This window comes from Scyliorhinus torazame, chromosome 5 (genome assembly GCF_047496885.1).
Source record: "Scyliorhinus torazame isolate Kashiwa2021f chromosome 5, sScyTor2.1, whole genome shotgun sequence".
Taxonomy (NCBI): Eukaryota; Metazoa; Chordata; class Chondrichthyes; order Carcharhiniformes; family Scyliorhinidae; genus Scyliorhinus; species Scyliorhinus torazame.
In genome coordinates this window covers 75,017,911-75,034,960 of record NC_092711.1, presented here as the reverse complement: position 1 = coordinate 75,034,960, position 17,050 = coordinate 75,017,911, and the positions used below count along the sequence as shown (strand labels likewise).

The 17,050-nt window shown below is 46.0% G+C and overlaps 1 protein-coding gene across 1 annotated transcript in view; it reads left to right on the top strand.

The window, feature by feature from the left end:
* The window catches only part of LOC140422621 (uncharacterized), a 39,155-nt gene extending 22,105 nt beyond the window's left edge, over positions 1-17,050 (top strand). Inside the window, exons 3-4 of the mRNA XM_072507626.1 lie at positions 280-1,042; positions 14,582-17,050. Of these exons, the coding sequence (XP_072363727.1) occupies positions 280-1,042; positions 14,582-15,634 (1,816 nt within the window). The 3' untranslated portion in view covers positions 15,635-17,050. The remainder of the gene's footprint in view (positions 1-279; positions 1,043-14,581) is intronic.

The window sequence follows — 17,050 nt, the reverse complement described above, 5'->3', positions numbered from 1 at the left end:
TCTGACAGTCACTCCCTTCCTTGGAACCTGAATATCATCGGCCTTTGAATCTAGAAGGAGAAAGTTTACCCAAACTGTCAGCTAAAGATTTCAAACATCAGTGTGACTGGAAAAGCACCGAGACCCACACAACGCACACCCGAGTGAGAGTGTTCCAGTGAACTGACTGTGGACAGTTCCTTAACCAGTTCCACAGCCTGAAAAACATCACAATATACTCAGCGGGAAAAGACCATACCTGTGTTGTGTCTGTGGAAGTGGCTTCAACTGAATGTCCAGCCTGGAGCGACATGAGGGGACCCAAAGCATGGAGAAACCGTGGATATGTGAGGACTGTGGGAAGGGATTCAGAGTCCCATCAGAGCTGGAAACTCATCGACGCAGTCACACTGGGGAGAGGCCGTTTACCTGCTCCCAGTGTGGGAAGGGATTCACACGGTTATCCAGCCTGCAGAAACATCAGAGAGTTCACACTGGGGAGAAGCCATTCACCTGCCCTGTGTGTGGGAAGAGATTCACTCGGTTATCTCACCTGCATTCACATCAGCGAGTTCACACTGGGGAGTGGCCATTCACCTGCCCTCAGTGTGGGAAGGGATTCACTTGGTTATCCAGTCTGCAGTCACACCAGCGAGTTCACACTGGGGCGAGGCCATTCAACTGCTCTCAGTGTGGGAAGGGCTTCACTCAGTTATCCAATCTGCAGACACACCAGCGAGTTCACACTGGGGAGAGGCCATTCATCTGCTCTCAGTGTGGGAAGGGATTTGTTGAATTATCCAGCCTGCAGTCAGACCAGCGGGCTCACACTGGGGAGAGGCCATTCACCTGCTCTCAGTGTGGGAAGGGATTCACTCAGTTATCTAACCTGCAGACACACCAGAGAATTCACACTGGGGAGAGGCCATTCACCTGCTCTCAGTGTGGGAAAGGATTTACTCAATTATCCACCCTGCGGAGACACCAGCGAGTTCACACTGTAGAGAGGCCGTTCACCTGCTCTCAGTGTGAGACGGTATTGCATGTTTCATCGCACCTGCTGTGACACCAACAATTTCACAATTGATTACAGGGGTTGGATTCTGCTGTTATTGTTTCTGCTCCACATCCAGGACTGCATTTTGTTCATTCTGACAGGTGGTCAGTGGGCATGGTCGGAGGTTTTTCTTCTGCTGGACTGGCCGGTCTCACCACTTTGCCTCCAATGGGCTGATGCTCTTTGAGCCTTGTTGCTAATACCTTGCTTCAAATTTCACAAGGGTGTTTGGAAGATTGAAGATATTTAGTTTCCATTTCTGTTTGGAAAACCACAAAACATGCCACGTTGCCATGGAGATGGACCCTGGTGGTTACATGGTTCTTTTGTTTAATTTATCTGTGTGTTCCTCACAGAAGAAAACTCAGGGTATGAAGGGCAAGTAGTCTGAGGTGGACTGGGAATCTGATTGGTGCAGGGAATACCGAATATTTAAGGAATTATTTCATACTTATCAGGAGGTTGGTTAGCTCAGTTGTCTGGACGAGTGGTTCATGATGCAGAGCAAAGCCAACACCATGGATGCAACTCCCGTACTGGCTGAGGTTATTCAAGAAGGTGCCACCTTCTCAACCAGGCCCCTCGTCTGAGGTGTGCTGACCCTCAGGTTAAATCACCTCCAGTCAGCTCTCTCTCTGTCAAAGGGGAGAGCAGCCTATGGTCCTCTGGGATTTTTGAGACTTTTGTTTCACATATAAACAACAAATATAGATTTCTTTAAGGAATAAAAATCCATCAGGAAAAGTGATGCAAACTTGGCTAACAAGAAAAGTTAAAGATCCCATTAGATCAATGGAAAAGCTCATAACATGGTCAAAATATTAGTAAATCTGAGGATTAGGAACTTGCTTTAGAATTCAGCAAAGGGGGACCAATAAATTGATAAAGAGAAATAGAATATGAGAGAAAACTGGGGAGAAACTTAAAAACCGACCGGAAAAGCTTCTACAGGAATGTGAAAAGGAAAAGATTAGCAAAGTCCAAAGTGGGTCCATTCCAGGCAGAGACAGGAGAGTTTGTAATGGGGAGTAAGGAAATGGCAGAGAAACTAACCAATGTGTGTCTGTCTTCACAGAGGAAGATGCAAAAATTTCCACAAAACACGAGTGAACCTAGGGACTCGTGAGCACGCGGGACAGGAAAAGATGAGAATTAGTGAAAAAGTAGCACTGGAGAAATTAATGGGGTTGAAATTGAAGGATAAATCCCCAAAAGCTGATGATCTACATCCCAGAGTGTTGAACGAGGTGGCTGTAGAGATCTCTATTCCACATTCTAAATTCTCCTGACTCTATCTGGAATGGACAAACATTTCCTTTTTACGTACCGATAGAACCTTTTATAGTCCATTTGTATGTGTTTTGCTAGTTCACAATCATATTCTATTCTCCCTCGCTGTCTCAGTATCTTGGTCCTCTGCTATATTCTGAAATCCTCCCAATCCTCAAGTTTTTTCCTATTTCTGATAACTTTATCGGTCTTTTCTTTCAATCTTATCCAAAACCACTTCCTCTGGTAGTGATGGTTTTTTGACCTTTTGAGGTTCTTGTGCCTTAAGGGCTGGTTTTGCACAGTTGGCTAAGACAGCTGGCTTGTAATGCAGAATAAGACCAGCAGCGCAGGTTTAATTCCTGTTCCAGCCTCCCCGAACAGGTGCCGGAATGTGGCGACCAGGGGCTTTTCACAGTAACTTCATTGAAGCCTACTTGTGACAATGAGTGATTATTATTATTATTGAAGGAATGTAAAGTGTGAAATAATTATTGAAAGTCTATCCATTGCCTGTGGACTGTCACACCTTTTAATGTATTTACCCCAATCCACCTCAACTAATTTGTCCCTTCGACCGTCAAAATTTCCTTCAAACTTAATATCCTGGCTTCAGATTGGAATACCTCATATTCAATATTCTGGTCACTCATCCCTAAAGGTTGTTTTCAGCGTGATTATCAATTAGCCCTTTATCGTTCGTTGCATAATATTAGATCTACAAGAGCCTGTTCTCTAGTTGGTTCCACAACTTACTGCTGTAGATAACTGTCCCTAACACACTCCAGAAACTTGTCCAGCATTAGTGCCCATTAGGTTAACCGAGTCTACATGCAGATTGAAGTCACCCAATAATGTTTTACCCATGCTACAAGCTTCTCTCATCTCCGATCAATACCATATCCCACACAACCCCTGCTGTTTGGTGTCCGAAACAGTTCTTACCAATGTTTCCTGCCCCATGCTGTTTCTTGGCTCCACCCAAACATATTCCACATTTTGTATTCCTGATCTGAGATCCACCCTTACTAATGTTCTGATGCCGTCCCTTATTATCCGAGCAACATCACCTCACCTCCTTTTTCTTTTTGCCTGCATCATCAACAAACTAAGCGACCATACCTTTGGTCCTGTCATCAAAGTCATTGATATGAATTGTGAAACGTTGATGCTCCAGCACTGATCCCTGTGACACACCGCTCATTACATCTTGCCAACCAGAAAATGGCCTATTTGTGCCTACTCTCGGTTTTCTGGCAGCTGGCTAATCTTTCCCTGTGAAAGACCGTTCTGGGATTAAAGACTGCCAGACTGTGAAAAGAAAAGAACGGAAGTGAATCCTCAGAAATGACTCATTACATTGGACTGGTTCTGAGATAATTCAATTTCGACTTGCAGGGCAGAGTAACTATAATCGTGCAGTGCGACTTTAGATTGTGTAACTTTGGTACGGTAGCACAGTGGTTAGTACTGGAGCTTCACAGCGCCAGGGTCCCAGGTTCAATTCCCACTTGGGCCACTGTTGTACAGAGTCTGCACGTTCTCCCCGTGTCTGCGTGGGTTTCCTCCAGGTGGTCTGGTTTCCTCCCACAAGTCCCGAAAGATGTGCTTGTTAGATGAATTTGGCATCCTGAATTCTCCCTCTGGGTACCCGAACAGGCGCCGGACGTGGCAACTAGGGGATTTTCACAGTAACTTCATTGCAGTGTTAATGTAAGCCTACCTGTGACAATAATAAAGATTATTATTATTTAAAAAGAGCAAAGTTCTGTGCGCAGGATAAAGTAGCTTCTAATTTGTTTGTTGCATTAAAAGTCATAAAACGTGAAGTCCCGTCGTGTGATCCTTTAATTTGTTGACAGGGAATTCAATTTTTTTTCAAGAAGTTGCTGACCTTTATGGAGGTCCTAATCCACAAATTCTGACTTCCCTCGTGCACTTTTCTGTCTCTGTTGCTCGTGTCAATGACAGCCCGGTGATGGAGCTGAGGACTGAATGTAGCTGAGAATAAAGGGGCCTGTTCACTAATAGAGACAGGAAGGTGTTGGAGGCCTGACTGGCAAATGGACCTCCAACTAATCAGGGGTGGAGGGTGACAGGGGCTGATGGTGATGCGACTGCCAGGTTTCATTGCTCCTGTGTCCAAAGCGGGGAGTTAGAGAAACAGGGTACAGAGGAGCTGAAGGAAAACAATTTGGGACCAGAACATTGTGAACATCCTTTTTCTCTGGTTGTCTTTGATCCTCAAACAATTCTCTGTTAGTTTTTTTAACCATGTTCTGTTTCATCAATAAACTTTCAACCAGAAAATACATTAATTTGCTGGACTTGTCCTGGGGTAGAGAAGATTTGATTTTTCTTTTGATGCATAGTTTGAAAATGAAGTTCAGGGAATCAATCGTGACTGACTAATTTATCAAGGTTCTTTGAGGAGGTAACAAGGGATGTCAATAAAGGAAAACCTGTAGATGTGCTTTATTTGGATTTCCAGAAGGTATTTCCCAAGGTGCAACATCAAAGCTTATTACACAAAATAAGAGCTCATTGTGTGGGGGGCAACATATCAGCATGGATAGAGGATTGGTTAGCTAACAGGAAGCAGCCAGCAGGTATAAATGGGTAATTTCTGGGTGGGTAAGATGTGACAAGTGGAATATCACCAGGATCAATGCTGGGCTCCCAACCATTTACAATCAACATGAATGTGTTAGGATGACGGGATTGAATGTATGACTCGGGTAGAGAAGTAATATGTGAAGTAGATTTAAGGAGGCTGCAAAAGTCGAGAGAGAGTCACCCAAGGCCGGAATCGCACCCGAATCCCAAGTGCTGTGAGGCAACAGTGCTAACCACTGTGCTCCCGTGCCACCCCTTCAACTGTCCCTTTATTGTCACTGGGTCAAACTCCTGGAATTCCCTCAGGAACAGCACAGTAGGTGTATCTATACCACACAGACTCCAGCGATTCAAGAAGGCAGCTCACCACCTTCTCAAGGACAATTAGGGATGGGCAATAAATGTTGGCCTCGCCACATCCCATGAAAGAATAAATAACAAATTCCTACCTTGGAGGTGAAACTATGTTCCTGTCAGGGGGCGGGGCTTGAAGCACCGAGTGGGCGGGGCTTGGATCACCTTCAGACTCCCTCAGCAATGACCGCACAGGTGCACTGAAATGAAATGAAAATGAAAATCGCTTATTGTCGCAAGTAGGCTTCATATGAAGTTACTGTGAAAAGCCCCTAGTCGCCACATTCCGGCGCCTGTTCGGGGAGGCTGGTACGGGCTGGTACTGCAGCATATCGCCCTCAGCAAGATGGCAGCCGTTAACCTGGGCCTTTCATCGGAGAACCGCATTGAAGGGGCGGCACGGGAACACAGTGGTTGTTTGCAAATGCGGATCGGTAGCTTTTCATTCTGGGCCTACACCGGGTCTTTATGAAGCCTCACAAACCACCCGCCAGTACTATCGCTCCCCGCTCGCCTGCAGTTTCTAATTCTGTCAGAAGTCTTACAACACCAGGTTAAAGTCTAACAGGCTTGTTTCGAATCACTAGCTTTCGGAGCGCAGCTCCTTCCTCAGGTGAAGGAGCAGCGCTCTGAAAGCTAGTGATTCAAAACAAACCTGTTGGACTTTAACCTGGTGTTGTAAGACTTCATATTGCGCCCACCCCAGTCCAACGCCGGCATCTCCACATCATATATAATTCTGAACTGCGAAGAATTTCACCCCAAGAACATCGCTCCAGTATCGGCGCTGCGCATGCTCCAGATTACAATACCCGGGGAGTGATTGACGGCAGCTCAGGACCAATGGGAAGAGGGGGGCGAGACTGGCGAACCAAGCAGGAGCAGCTGGTCCTCCAACCAATGAGAATGAATGAGGGGCGGGGCTGAGCCCAGAACTCCCTTATTGGCTGAAACTCTGCATCATTTCGAAAGCTGATTTGTCTCAAACTCCAGGAGAAAACTGGACCTTTCTGTTTGTGGCTTTAACCCTGTGGGTGTGGAGCAAACATTTCAACATTTGTTACTGAAATGTGGCAACATGATGAAATAATGCTGATTTAAAGGAATAATTCGGCAGACAGGGAATGTCACCATGAGAACAAGGAGTCCCTGATTTCAGTTGGTGAACGAGCAGAAGGGTCAGGACAAGTTAGGGAGAAGGTTAATAATGTCATCATTTAGAACAACACAGACTATAAAGGAACATAAGAACTAGGAGCAGGAGTAGGCCATTTGGCCCTTCGAGCCTGCTCCGCCATTCAATGAGATCATGGCTGATCTTTTGTGGACTCAGCTCCACTTTCCCATCCAAACACCATAACCCTTTATTCCTCAAAAAACTATATACCTTTATCTTGAAAACATTTAATGAAGGAGCATCATTATCAACTGGTGTGTGGAGAGATCATGTTCACTGTAGATCTGTCAGCACAGAAACCGCACTGTGCTTCTGGATACACTCATTCTGCAGGTAGATGAATCTTTTAAACATGACCCTAGTGAAGGTCTTCCTGGTGATGCTAATCCTGTAGTTGCTGCAATTTCCTCTGTCACTGCTGTTTTTATCATTTGTGATGATTTTAGCATCATGCACATGGAATGATTCCAGCCTCCCAACCGGGAAGGAGGTTGTGAAGGTGTGACAGTCGATGGGACTTTGCGTTTGAGCAGTTCAGCTGGAATTCCATCCTTGCTGGGCACCTTTCTACTTGTTGAGCAATCAATGGCCTTGTCCAACTTAACCATAACTGGAAGCTGCAGGAGCGTCAGAAAGAGACTGGGATATGTCTACAGCTGACAGTCATGTTCAACCTAGCGGGACATCTGTTCACATCCGTCAGGATGTCACCATCTGGGATTTCAGGGGAACGACTTTGGTGATGGTCAGACCCATTTTTGCTTCAATGACAGGTTAATCTCTGCTGAGTGGCTCTCAAACCAGTCTGTGTTGTGCGCTCCATCTTTATCGTTGAATGCTGTAGGATCTTTCCAATGCAGAAGGAGGCCATTTGGCCCATCGAGTCTGCAGTGACCCTGTGAAAGAGCACTCAACCTCGGCCCACTCCCCCGCTCTATCCCCCTAACCCTGGCTGCTGCTGCTGTGTCAGAAATGATTGAACTCAGTGACTTCCAAGTTTCATCAATATCAATGTTGATTGATGAAGTTTTTATTGATGTGCCTGTGAAATATTTCACAGTTTAGTTTAATGTTCCTTGATAATGTCATTTCACAATGGACATGTTGCTGTGAGGAATGTGTGAGTAACAATTGTCAGCAATGATTAATCAGCACTTTCTAATTGGAGATGTTAATCAGTGGAACCTTTCAAACTCTGAATTGTAGATTTTGGATCAAACATCAATTTCGGATTGAAGTAAAAGTTCAGAATTGTCTTGTTCCTGTTCAGAGTTCCTGAATGAAGCTTCACCTTCCGCGGGACTCCTGACACCTGGAGCTTCTCAACTCCACTTCCCGCCCGCCCCGCCCCCACCGATGCCCGCGCCCCTCCCTTCCTCCGCGCCCCCCCCCCCGCCCCGCCCCTTTCTTGTTTGAAAAGCAACAGCCGCCGCGCGAGGGAGTGCGCGCGCCGCCGGCCAGCATCAGCTCAACAGCGAGGCCAAGCTTTCCTCAAACTCTCCCACAATCCCCCGCTCAGCCTCCTCGAGACAGCATGGCCCGGGCCCGGGCCAAGGGCAAGGAGGCAGGTGGAGACTGGAAGAAATTTCTCTGGGATTCCGAAATAAAAAAGCACTTTTTAGGCAGGACCGGCAGTCGTTGGCTCAAGATATTCTGGTTCTTCTTGATCTTCTATGGCTGCCTCGCTGGGATCTTCATTGGAACCATTCAAGCGCTGCTGCTCACGATTAGTCCATTTGAACCCAAACACCAAGACAGAGTTGCACCCCCAGGACTATCACAAACGCTGTATTTGTTCAAAACAGAAAGTTCCTTTAGTATGTCAGACCCAAACTCCTGCGAAAGTTTTGCGAAAAGTTTGAACACGTTCTTGGATCTTTACAATGACTCCAGTCAGGGTGGCAACACTCCTTTTGAGAACTGTGAAGAGATTCCTCCAGCCTACATTCATGCAGGCCCACTGGATGATTCAGGACAGAAGAGAGCGTGCAGATTTTACCGGACGTGGTTTAAGACAATCCACCTAACCTGCACATCTTTGGACTTGGAGGATTCAGCGGCTTTCCTTTGCAGTACTACCCATACATGGCAAGCGTCTGCAGGAAAAATACCTTCAGTTCTTTGTTGCTATTCAGTTTATAAACGTCAAACAGAATACGGAAGTGCGCATTGAGTGTAAAGTGTATGGTGAAAATATTAACTATAGTGACAAGGACCGCTTTGGGGCTGGTTTAGCACAGGGCTAAATCGCTGGCTTTGAAAGCAGGCCAGCAGCATGGTTCAATTCCCGTGCCAGCCTCCCCGAACAGGCGCCGGAATGTGGCGACTAGGGGCTTTTCACTGTAACTTCATTTGAAGTCTACTTGTGACAAAAAGCGATTTTCATTTCCGGGACGTTTTGAAGTAAAATTTGAGATCACGAGCTGATAACTGCATAATACAATTTGCCCCTTTATTTCAAATTAGTCTAGAACAAACTGTCGTATATATGGGACTTACACTTAATCTATATGCTTTACACTAGCTTTCTGCATTTACCTAGGTACGTATCATAAAAGTAATAGTAGTACATATTTATTCCACTGTAAATGATAATACTTGAGCTATGGGTATGCCCATTACTGTAAATTATAATTCCACTAATGTGTAGCAGTGTTTGTGTTCTTGGGTATTGCTGCCTTGTGCCTTGTGTGAGTTTGAGTGTACATTACTGTAGAGCATTCACAGGTCCTTCAAATTATGTTGCCGTTTTTAAGCACACTTTGCTTTCCCAGTTGTAAATACTCTGAAAATTGCCATGGTATTTGATTTTGTTTCTGTTATGCCCATGTGTATGAATATACTGAACTCTGAAGTTTGTGTCGGGGAGGGAGGAAAAGTTGCATTTTTGGGGGGCAATGTTAAGTGTAGGGTGATGGGTTTTATTACGCTTCCTTTTAGGTCTGTTTAATCTTCAATCCGTGTTGAGATCTGGGTCTGGCTATCAAGCTATTGTGATTAGTTATTAAAGTTGTTTGCTGGAACCATCACATGGTGGTGTCTAGAAATGTTTTAAACCATTTTCATGGAAGATTTTATATTTATGCAGTTGTAAAATCTTTTGCAAAGTGTAATTATAAAAGATACCAAAGTCACTGGTAAAATCATAATCTTTATTTTAAACCAATGCAGTAGGATGGCGTTCATGGTGTGCAATGTAACATCTGTAAACTTGTTGAGGGATCAATACTCCACCCGATTTAAAGCATCAACAAATAAAACTCATGAACCTAAAAAAGAGAGTTGGTGACTAAAGGAGAATATCACAGATGGTGCTTTTAAAATGGGTCGTTGTAGCTCTGAAAATCAGTGACATCTGAAAGTATTTAACTGTAGCCAGTTATAGGGCTTGTTAACATCAGCAGATATTGTCAGACCATCAATCCTGGATTTGATTAACAGCAGCACAAACAACAAAATCCAATCCCTGCAGGCACTTGACAATTTGCTGATGTATCAGCTCATACCATGACTGAGTGAATCCCTTCCCACAGCGTCGATGTTGATCTCGGCCCTTTGTGAACCTTCTCCTTAGTGTGACTTTGTTGGTGTCTTAACAGGCTGGATGACTGAGTGAAGGTAGCAAAGTTCAGGAGAAACTATTTCTCCCAAAGGGCTGAATCTGTGGACTTCACTGCCCCAGAGTGCGGTGGATGCTGGGACAGTGAGTAAATTTCAAGAGGAGTTAGACAGATTTTTAATTGGTAATGGGTTGAAGGGTTATGGAGAATGGGAAGGATGGTGGAATTACGGCCAGGATAAGATTAGACATGATTGAATGGCGGAGCAGATTCGATTGGCTAAATGGCCTAATTCTGCTCCTATATCTTATGAACTTATCAACACTTCCCTTGGAGGACTTCCGGTGACGGCGGGCGGGAGGCGGCCGCACAATGGAGAGCCCCCGCTCGGGAACGGCAATTTCGGGGCTTTAAGCCCGGTCCCAGGGTCCGCGGAGGCGGCAGAAGAAGGGAGAAGGCACGGAGGAGGCACTGAGAAGACACAGGAGGGAATAAAAACCCAAAGCAAAATGTCGAGGGTGAGCAAAAAAACGGCCGCAAAAAAAACAGCTGGAGGATAGATCCAGGTGACAGAACTTGATGATTGTGGGGCTGCCCGAAGGAGTTGAAGGACCGAAGCCGACTGAGTATTTTGCCGCGATGCTGGCAAAACTACTGGGGGAGGGGGAGGACCCCTCCCGATATGAACTGGATCAGGCTCATCGGTCGTGGAGGCCTGTACCAAAGGTGAGTGAGCCGCCAAGGGCATTGACTCTGTGCTTCCGTAGGTAAAGGGTGAAGGAGAAGGTCCTGAGCTGGGCCAAGCAGAAGCAGGTGGTGCAGTGGGCTGGAGCTGGTATACGTGTATACCAGGACTTTACGGTGGAGCTGGCATGGAGGCGGGCTGTCTTCAACCGGGTGAACAGGGACTGTACATTAGCAAGGTGCGGTGCGGCATTGTATATCCAGCGAAGCTGAGGGTGACTTACAAGCTCAGGGACTTTTATTTTGGAACGGCGGAAGCAGCGGAGGAGTTTGCGAAAGCAGAAGGACTGTGGCAGAACTGACAAATTGAGGAATGGCCATGTGCCGATGTAACCTCATGACTGTATTTTCTTCTTTTTTGTATCACTGCGCGTGGGTGTAGAGATTAAAGGAGCCAAGGTGGTATATATTTTGGACAAGGGAAGGGACGGGACTTTCACTCAAAATGAGAGTTCTTTGGGGTGTAGGTGGATAGGCGGGGTTTGTGTGCTAAAAGGGGATCTTTGGCCTTTCCTGGGGCCGGGCAAGTGGGAAAGGGACCCGGGCAGGGGCCTCCACGCTGTCCGGTTTAAGCCGGCCAGTGAACGGGAGTGAGGTGGGGGGAGGGCAGCGGCCATCGGAGCCTGGCAGAACAGGGTCCGAGTGGTCTAGCCGGGGTTAAAAGTTGTGGGGGAAGGAACCGAGGGTAGGGGGAGGAGTTTTACAAGAGGCAGTGGACGGGAGGAGCTGGAGACGTGGGGTGGGGTGGGGGGGGGGAGCAGTGTAAGATTAAGGGTGGCTACGGGTAATCCCTGATTTATTTTTGTCATTTGTTTATGTAAACATGCGGGTTGAGGTTTGGGGGTTGGTGGGTCGATGGGATCATTGTTGCTATTATGGGGACTGACATATCTTGCTGATTATTGTTTATTGTTGATGGATGTAAATGTGGGAGAAAATGTGAAAATGGAGGTGAATTTAAAAAAAAATTTTTTTAAAACACTTCCCTTGAAGTGTCTGCTGCTTTCCAGATCCCTTCCTTTCAACTCACTTTTCAATTCGACTGCTTTGCATTATTCTCAACTCCAGAGAGAACAGACTCATCCCACAGAACCTCTCCTCCAAGGAAACTGCCTGATCTCAGGAATCAATCCAGTGAAACTTAGCTCCTCACTGGCAGTGAGCGAATAGAGAGAAGAAAGAGCAGAAAGGGGAAAAGCGCTAGAGACACAGATAGGCAGAATGTAAGAGTGAAGGAGACTGAGCCAAATATAGAAACAAAGAGAGACAGAATGGGGTAGACATTAAAAGCAGCAGATACATTTCACCATTCCATTGGATTGCTAACTTAGATTAACAGACAGAAAGAAGGAAAAAAAACTTAGATTTAAACAGTGCCAGCAGAGAGTCAGGAAAAAGAGAGGGGCTGGGGAGGAAAGAACAAATGATCTTATGATGGGATTGATAAATGGAGTGATTAAATGACAAAGAGGATGATGGTACCGGGCAATATTGTAATAATGAGAGAAGTAAAAAAACTAATAGACCAAGAAAAGAACCAAAAGACAGGTCCGAATTTAAAATTATACCAGACGAACCACTATCAACATCTAATGTCTGAAAGATTGAATGATGGTTACGATCTGAAATTGTTGAAATGAATGTGCCTGATCAACAGATGAGTTCTCTGACCTACCATTCAGCTTCATTGGAACAGTGCAGGACATCCAGGGTACAGAGGTCAGACTAGGAGTGGAGCAGAGAATTCAAATGAATGCTCAGAATCACATTCATGGACAAAGCAGTCACAAAATCTGAATTTAGTTTCAGAATAATGCAAAGCAGTGGAATTGAAAAGTGAGTTGAAAGGAAGGGATCTGGAAAGCAGTAGACACTTCATGTTGTTCCAAGGGAAGTGAGGTCTGGTTGTGTCGATAAGTTCATAAGATATAGGAGCAGAATTAGGCCATTTGGCCAATCGAATCTGCTCCGCCATTCAATCATGTCTGATCTTATCCTGGCCGTAATTCCACTGTCCTAAACTGTGTGGAGATCACATAGTGAGCAGCAAGTGAACATAACTAAATTGCAAGAAGTACAAGTATGTCCCGCGTCATCTGGAAAGTGTATTTTGGGATTTGAAATCCCTCTCTGGGCTGGAAACTCATGTGTAAATCTCACTGTAAAAAGATTGTTCACCAGTTGAAAGTGGAAAAGAGTTCACTCGGTTATGCCATTTACTGACTTGGCCACACAGTCACACTGGAGAGAGACCACTCAGATACATAATGTGTATGAGAGGGATTTACTCAGTTTCCCTACTCATTAACACTCCAGCTTTAAAGGTTCGAAAGGCTCTGATCCACAATTGCTGAATTCTTATTGGCAAGACAGAGTTTAAATATTCGGTGTATGGGGAAAATTCACTTGTTCACCCCACCTGCTGAGGCGCCAGTGAGTACATATCGAACTATTGGGGTTTATTCTGCAGTTAATTACACTGAGGACAGGACTATGCTTCCTGAGAAATTGGTTGATGCATCAATTAGTTTAATCATTTTACATGTTAACCCTATAGCTGCGATCATAATCAGACATGAAATACAATTTTCGTCAAACAATATCACCTTTCAATGGCGGGGGTGGTACCCAGCATTCCTGGCGAAAGAGAATATGCCCTATCATCACAATAGCAGATGTGTGCACATGCGCAGCGGATGTTGGTGAATAGAGCATGCGCCGTGCGTGTTCAGCCTGATCATGCGCAGTTTGATGCTGGAGCTGCAGGGACGCGGCGGAGTGGATGCACAGGCTTCAGAAACACCCAGTGGAGGAGGCCTCAAACCCAGAACAAGAAGCTCCCCGTCCCCAATTTGCACCGACCCCGGTGGTAATTGCAGAACCTCTGTAACTGGGGAGATGGGGGTAATTCCAGTGGATCAGAGACCCAGGCCAATGGCCTGGGGACAGGGGCTCAAATCCCACCCTGGAGTTGGGGAAGTTTAAATTAAATTAATAAAGGGGGAGGAATCTGGAACATAAATCCACTTTCAGCAGGAATGACCATTACAGCTATCATCAATTGTAAACTGATGGGAACCTGCTGTCCTTCCCTAGTCTGGCCTACAGGAGATTCAGACTCTCAACAGCCCTCTGACAAGGACAATAAGGGGTCAGAAACAAATCCAATGAAACCCACATCCCATAAAATAACAAAGGAAAAATTGATGGACTTGGGTTAATGACAGTCATCTTCCTTGGGGGGCAGGACATGTGCAGGGTCATCACTGACCCTGTGCGGTGGCACAGTGGTTAGCACCGCAGTCTCACAGCACTGGGAACACTGGTTTGATTCCGACTTTGGGTGACTGCGGGGACTTCGCACCTTCTCCCCTTGTCTGTGTGTCAGGCTTGCCTCCTGGTGCTCTGGTTTAGTCCCACAGTCCAAAGCTGTGAAGGTTCGGTGGATTGGCATCCCTCAGTTGCCCCTTCATGTCTAAAGGTCCGGTGGTGTTATGGGAATAGCGTGAGGGAGTGGGTCCTGTCGGGTGTTCTTTCGGAGGGTCAATACAGACTCTGGGCTGAATGGCCTCCTGCACTGTAGGGATTCTATGAAATATATATGTAAATGTTCTGAATTGCCATCCTGGACTGACAGCAATGGATTTTGGAACTCCTTTTATAGGGTGTAACACCGCTAACTCAAACCAAAAATTTTTTTGTCTCTGTTGAATTTTTAACCTTCGACATTGTGTTCACAGGATGTTGGAAAAGCAGGAGATGAAGGCAGGAAACTCAAACCAAACATCACATCAGGATCTGACGCGATTGCCTAAATTATTGTAATCTGAATATCATTTAATCTTGAACATGGAAGGAGAAAGCAATGGAGAGAAACCGTCCACGTGTTCTGTGTGTGGACGAGGATTCAGCCGATCATCTGGCCTCTTGAGACATAAATGCAAACATGCTGGGGAGAAACCATGGAAATGTGGGGACTGTGGGAAGAGGTTCAGATACCCGTCTGAGCTGAAAACTCATCAACACAATCACAATGGAGAGAGACCGTTCACCTGCTCCGACTGTGGGAAGGGATTCACCACCTCATCCATCTTGCTGACACACCAGCGAGTTCACACTGGGGAGAGACCATTCACCTGCACCAAGTGTGGGAAGGGGTTCATCTGTTCATCCCACCTATTGAAACACCAATGGGTTCACACTGGGGAGAGACCGTTTAGCTGCCAGGAGTGTGGGAAAGGATTTACTACCTCATCCATCCTGCTGACACACCAACGGGTTCACACTGGAGAGAAACCATTCACATGCTCCGAGTGTGGGAAGGGATTCCCTACCTCGTCTATCCTGCTGAAACACCAGCGAGTTCACACAGGGGAGAGGCCATTCACCTGTTCGGATTGTGGAAAGGGATTCACTGATTCATCTGACCTGCTGAAACATCAGCGAATTCATAACGGAGAGAGGCCATTCATCTGCTCTGTGTGTGGGAAGGGATTTACTCAGTCAAAGACCCTGCGAAAACACCAGCGAGGTCACACCGGGGAGAGACCGTTCACCTGCTCTGAGTGTGGGAAAGGATTCACTCAGTCATTCATCTTATTGAAACACCAGCGTGTTCACACTGGGGAGAGGCCATTCATCTGCTCCAGTTGTGGGAAGGGATTTACTGATTCATCCACCCTGCTGAGACATCAGCGAGTTCACACTGGGGAAAGGCCATTCACTTGCTCCAAGTGTGGGAAAAGATTCACTCAGTCATCCAACCTGCAGAAACACCAGCGAGTTCACAGTGGGGAGAGGCCATTCACTTGCTCCAAATGTGGGATGGGATTCACTCAGTCATCTCACCTGCTGAAACACCAGCGGGTTCACCAGTGACTGCAGTGATTGGATTTTGCTGTTAATCACATCCAGGACCAAATCATTTTTATTGGCATCTGTTTCTGCTGAGGTTAATAGACCCCAGCACAGTTGTAGGACATGTTATGGATAAAAGTTTAAAAAAACAACTTTGTGTTGAGCAGTTTGGTGAATGTTTTTACTGTTTCTAACACAAATGAGTTCCTTTTGAATGCTCTCCCCCTCCCCAGTCTCCTCCATCTTCATCACTAACAACAAGTGTGAGGGGCTCTTGGAGCTTCTTTGTAACTAAAATAATGACAATCCGATCTGCTGCCTCTGCTGCTTCCCTCCCTCCTACTAGCCCACCGGGACAAACTGACTCTTAATTTCCCCCTTGTCTGAGTCCTGAACTCCCATCTTCCTCCATCCAGCCCCCACACACACACCAGTGAGTTCATACTGCAGAGAGAGGGTTTAAATGCTGAGACTGTGACAGGAGCTGTAAAACCCACATTCACTGATGGTTCACCAGTGCAGTCACTCTGGTTCCACTCTATTCAATTGCTCTCAGTGCAGGGAGAGGTTCAGCCGATTGTCTATCCTGCAGCAGCACCAGTGAGTTCACACCGGGGAGAGGTCATTCAGTCCAAAGATGTGTGGGTGAGGTGGATTGGACATGCTAAATTGCCTTAGTGTCCAAAAAGGTTAAGTGGGGTTAAGTGGGGTTAGTGGGTTACGGGGATAGGATGGAGGTGTGGGCTTGGGTAGGGTGCTCTTTCCAAGGGCCGGTGCAGACTCAATTGGCCGAATGGCCTCCTTAGCACTGTAAATTATATGATTCTATGACCTGCTCCATGTGGGGGGAGGGATTCACTGAGTCATTCAACCTGTTAACACACCAGCGGGTTCATACTGTCGGAAGCTATTTTAAATGTGTTTTAAAATTTCTCTGGAGCTGATGTCCTATCAGCATGTTCACACTGACCATTCAGGATCTCACTGTGGGTTCAGGTGATCATGTGGACTCAGTGTCCGCCAGCGCACTCATACTGGGCAGAGACTGTGCATCTATTCCATGTGTGGGAAGAGATTCGCTCAGTCATCCCACCTCAACACACATCCACTTGTCCACACTTTTCAAAGTTCTGACTGTGAGCAGATTTAAAATCAATCGGATCTGCTGACAAACAAACACATTCACACGAGTAAGAGGCTGTTCACCCGCTCTGTGTGTGGCGAGAGATTCACTTGGTCATCACCCCACTGAGTCACCAGTGAATTCATGGTGATTACAGGGGTTGGATTCTGCTGTTATTGCTGCTGTTAATCACATCCAGGACTGAACCATGTTCATTCTGACAGTTGCAGTTTGTTTCTGTTGATAATAATTCCAGTAACTGGAATGAAGTTTAATATTCTGGATAAATGTCAAATAAATCAGCTTTGTTTAAA